Source organism: Centroberyx affinis, unplaced genomic scaffold (genome assembly GCF_046629955.1).
Source record: "Centroberyx affinis isolate AG114_WGS23_722 - 3 ecotype Tasmania unplaced genomic scaffold, CSIRO-AGI_Caff_v1 ptg002608l_1, whole genome shotgun sequence".
Classification (NCBI taxonomy): domain Eukaryota; kingdom Metazoa; phylum Chordata; class Actinopteri; order Beryciformes; family Berycidae; genus Centroberyx; species Centroberyx affinis.
In genome coordinates this window covers 1-5,000 of record NW_027280807.1, presented here as the reverse complement: position 1 = coordinate 5,000, position 5,000 = coordinate 1, and the positions used below count along the sequence as shown (strand labels likewise).

The 5,000-nt window shown below is 51.7% G+C and overlaps 1 protein-coding gene across 1 annotated transcript in view; it reads right to left on the bottom strand.

The window, feature by feature from the left end:
• Positions 1-3,638, bottom strand: part of entr1 (endosome associated trafficking regulator 1) — a gene marked incomplete at its 5' end in the record, with an annotated part of 7,293 nt that extends 3,655 nt beyond the window's left edge. The window contains 6 exons of the mRNA XM_071534731.1: positions 1-91; positions 189-262; positions 816-960; positions 1,070-1,203; positions 2,826-2,971; positions 3,623-3,638. The exon at positions 1-91 is cut by the window's left edge and continues 21 nt beyond it. Of these exons, the coding sequence (XP_071390832.1) occupies positions 1-91; positions 189-262; positions 816-960; positions 1,070-1,203; positions 2,826-2,971; positions 3,623-3,638 (606 nt within the window). The remainder of the gene's footprint in view (positions 92-188; positions 263-815; positions 961-1,069; positions 1,204-2,825; positions 2,972-3,622) is intronic.
• Positions 3,639-5,000: the final 1,362 nt, after the last annotated feature.

Here is a 5,000-nt window from a genome sequence, read left to right as displayed (position 1 = left end):
CTCCACAGAATGCACCATGCTCTCCAGGTCCTGCGCCTCCTTCTCCTCCTGACGCCTCCTCTGGACCAGCTCCTCCGACAGCCGGGCCACCCTGGGGAGGAGACAGAGGCATGCTGGGTAAACGCTGACCGACTGGCGGTTTAGCTCTGTAATTAGTTGCCGCTGTCGTCCGATTGGCCGGTGCTGACCTGTGTTCGTTAGCGTCCGATTTCTTCTGCAGCTCCATGATGGTTCTCCTCAAAAACACATTCTCCTCCTTCAGCTGGACCACACACACACACACACACACACACACACACACACACACACACACACACACACACACACACACACACACACACACACACACACACACACACACACACACACACACACACACACACACACACACACACAATTTAATTTAGCCTCGTAAAGTTAAACTAGATTAAATAGAGTTTCTGAGGAAGACTGCTGCTGAAGAAGCAACCGCCTCTTTGACTAGGTGGTTGCTAGGCGACTACTAGTGGTTGCTAGGTAATTAATAATTGTTGCTAGGGTGCTGCTAGTGGTTAATGGGGAATTACTACTTGTTGCTAAGTAAATACTAGTTGTTGCTAGGGTGTCACTAATGGTTGCTAGGTGATTAGTGGTTGCTAGGGTGTTACTAGCTGGTTGCTAGTTTTTCCTGCTGAATCGGTGTAAAACAAGCACAAACTCCACCCAGCTGATATGTCACCGCCTGACCAGGAGACTTTAAACAAGTGCATCCCGTGTGTGTGTGTGTGTGTGTGTGTGTGTGTGTGTGTGTGTGGTGTGTGTGTGTGTGTGTGTACCTGCTGTAGCTGGCTGCTCCTGCTGCTCCTCTTCCTGCAGGAGGCGACCGGCTCCGCCATGGAGGTCTCATCATCTCCCTCATAGTTCTCCCCCCCCCTCCTCCTCCTCCTCCTCCTGCTCCTTCTCCTCCTCCTCCTGCTCCTCCTCCTCTCTGGCTCAGTTCAGGTTTGGAGGAGAACCTGGTTTCATTCAGAGACTCTGATAAGCTGCAGACTTTCTCCAGTAAAATAAAAGAACAGCAGACAGGACCTACCTTGTCTCCTCCTCCTCCTCCTCCTCCTCCTCCTCCTCCTCCTCAGTGCAGAGGGAGGAGGTGCTGTCTACAGCAGCAGACCGGCAGCTCCGCCCCCAGCCTTCCTCCTCCTCCTCCTCCTCTTCCTCGTCAGCCTGCAGACAGACAGACAGTCTGAGTCAGCCAGCACCTTTACATTAAAGACTCTGAAGAGACCGCATGACCTGGACCGACCAATCACAGTAAAGAGGAGGCGGGGTTTAGAACAGCAGCAGCAAGCAGAATGAACAGGCGGCCCGCCTCAGACACAGGCCCCGCCCCCTCGCCCCCCCGCCCCCCCTCCGTTCCCCTGGAGGAGTCCCACATTAAGGCCCGTCCCAAACCGATCAGCTGACCCTCTGACAGGAAGCTCAGCAGGAGAGAGCAGAGGAAACACCAGACAGGAGTTCAGTTCTCTCTCTCTCTCTCTCTCTCTCCTCTCTCTCTCTCTCTCTCTCTCTCTCTCTCCCTCTCTCTCTCTCTCTCTCTCTCTCCTCTCTCTCTCTCTCTCTCTCTCCTCTCCCTCTCCCTCTCCCTCTCCCTCTCCCTCTCTCTCTCTCTCTCTCTCTCTCTCTCTCTCTCTCTCTCTCTCTCTCTCTCTCTCTCTCTCTCAGCCTCAAACTAAATCACAGAGGTTTGAAAGTTTAAAAAAGCAGAACATCACTTTGTCTCTCAGTTCTCTGACTTGTAGCACATAGGGACATTAGGGCATTTTAAGTCATTTCAATATTCGAGTACTCGCATTAAATTATTACAGAGTACTCGAGTACTCGCAAAAAAAAAAAAAAACTAACGTAAGAATATGGTCCGAAATTAACACCCAAGTGAAAATGCGGGTAGGGGTCCGTGTCCCTCTGGAAACACACAAGGAACCAAAGTTTTGGCTAACGCTAACGCTAACGCTAACGCTAATGCTAACGCTAACGCCTGTTTTCTGTCTGCTGTTTTCTCCTGGTGCTTAACGCGCTTCACGGTTAGTCACTGAACTCGTTGCACTGCACATTCATCTCGTCTGTTTTGTCAGAACATTTCCAGACAGGCTTCAGGTCTGTTTACAGGACTCAGCTGGTTCTCATTAACTCTTGTCAAATTTGCAACGGCAAAACAGCTGTGTGAGCACGCCATCTATCGGTTGCCATGGTGACAACTGCTTCTAATTCTTCCAGTAGAGTGGCGAGGGCGTCTCACAGTTTTTCCCCCCCCACAGAGCAGCCTGATGTGGAGTCACACTGGGCGGTGAGGTGGGTGGGGCTTGTGGTTTGGGACTGGACCATCATGTCTGTCTGGCTGCCGCCTGAGCAAAGCTGATGTCAGTGATGATGTCAGTGATGATGTCACTCCACCTGTGGTGTCAGCCTGCTGAGGGAGGGGTCAGCGAAGAAACAGCTCCTGACCTCAGGTCAAAGGTCAGACTCCTGGGGTCGAGGTCAAACAACCTCTGACTGCTGCTGGGCTGCAGACAGACAGGTAGACAGAGAGACAGGTAGAGAGAGAGAGACAGACAGAGAGAGCGACAGGTAGAGAGACAGACAGGTAGAGAGAGAGAGAGGTAGAGAGAGCGACAGGTAGAGAGACAGACAGGTAGAGAGAGAGACAGGTAGAGAGACAGACAGGTAGAGAGACAGAAAGACAGACAGGCAGCATTAAATATTATTATCTACATTCCTTGATATTCCAGTTGTCTTTCTATTGATTTTCACTCTAACTGAACTTGTGAGCTGAACCCGTCTCTCTTCACCTTCCTGTCTGTTGCTCTGGGTCCAGGTTCTGGGTCCAGGTCTGGGTCCAGGACCTGGTTCTGGTCCTGGTGTGGATCCTGGTTCTTCCAGCGGAGGAACTCTCTGAAGGAGAACGGGTTCAGCTCCTCTGCTTCGGCCTCATCATCTGGACACACACACACACACACACACACACACACACACACACACACAAACAACTCTGTTACTATGGCAACATGTAGTGCAGAGTGACATCATCACTGCTCCTGAACGCCTCTTCTCAGCTGCTCACTCTCCCAGCCGGCCTGACAGAACCTGAAGGCAGGACACCAGTCACATGACCACCGCTCTGCATGCCCACCAATCACATCCCACCAATCACATCCCACCAATCACATCCCACCACCAGCCGCTCTGCTGTCTCCTCCTCCTTCTCCTGCTCCCCCCAGCTTGCTTCCTTCCTCCTCTATCTCCTCCCTCCTCCTCTTCCTCTCCTCCTGGATCATCGTGGACCTGGATCCAGATCAGAGGGATGTCTGCCCCCCCCCCCCCCCCCCCCCCCCCCCCTCACACACACACACACACACACACACACACACACACACACACACAGTAACAAGCCTCCACCTCTCTGTGTCTGATCAGCTCAGGTTAGTTGCAGCAGAACTTTATTGCAAACCAACAGACAGTTTGACCATCCAGAGCATCTAGAGATCTGATCTGATCTGATCTGATCTGGTCTGGTTCTGAATCTGGTCTGATCTGATCTGATCTGATCTGAGTATCAGAGTTAGACTGAGTTTAAATTCTGACTCACCGTCTGTGATGATGAGAGTTTAGCAGAACTCTTCTGTTGGACATGATGCTGCTGAGAGAGAGAGAGAGAGAGAGAGACAGGCAGAGAGAGAGAGAGAGACAGACAGACAGACAGAGAGAGAGAGAGAAGAGACAGACAGATGGTCTGGGGCTTCAGTCCTCCAGCAGCAGTTAGCATTAGCCGCAGAGCTAACAGTCTGACTATCAGAGCTGCGGGTTAATGATCCATACGTCACATGTTCTCCGGTTCTCCGGTTCTCCGGTTCTCCCAGGAACATTCAGGTGTTTTCTCCTCTGCTCGCGGAACAAACCCGGAAACACACCCGACTGCTGGGGCCGCACGTGATCGATCGCTCACTTCTCATTGGCTGGAACGTGGCTGCGACGTAATAGGAAAAATAAAGCGCATTTCCTGATCCCGGTAAAAAATCCACACGTGTCCGAGATCAGCCGCCAAGTTCAGAGAAGAGAAGAGAACCGGCGGAGAGACCGACAGGAGCGGCTCCACCGAGCAGGTGAGTCCGGGTCAGACCGGGTCGGTCCGGGCCGGACCGTTAGCACGGCTCAGTCTGCATAGTCTGACCGGCTGCAGGGAATAAGCTCGGCGGGCAGAGTGATGCAGCTCCGGTCCCGGTCTGGAGGAGGGGGAGGGGGGGGAGGAGGAGGAGGAGGAGGAGGAGGAGGGGGAGGGGGGGGGGGGGTGTAATGTAAAACAGATGTTCTGTTTATTTCCTCTGTGCATCTTATTCATGGATGAGCATTTCCTGATCCAGCTGGATGCACAGCTGGTGGGCGGGGCTAGTGAGCCCATGCTGATCTGCAGCAACAGGGTCAGTCCAGTCCAGGTTCCTGCTGGACTGGCTGCTTCCCTGTTCTGGTTCTGTTCTGGTTCTGGTTCTGGCTGTTAGACATGACGTCAGATCGGTTATCAATCATTCGGTCTTTTGGGATATTCGCATATAAATGATCCACCAAGCAGAACTTATTTAAGTAAAGTATCTGCTGTCAGAGCCGGACCGGGACCCGGGTCCCGCTCCCGGTCCCCGGACCCGGCTCGGTGTCTCTGCAGCGCGGCAGTGAAGCAGCTGGAAAGGTTGACAGTGAAGTGAAGTGAAGTGACGCGGTGGTTTGTTAGTGAGTGAAACTCTGTACTCGAGTAAAAGTACATTTACTCCCATAAAAAAGACTCAAGTAAAAGTAAAAAATACCATCTGAGAAACCTGCTCAAGTAAAAGTAAAAAGTATCTGGTTAATAAATTACTCAAAGTACAAAGTTACTTTCCATTTTAATATTTTTCAGGATGTGGGCCAGTGCAAAATAATGAAAAAACACTTGTTGATAAAACTTTGTCAGCCCTTTATAAAACAATATAAATCTG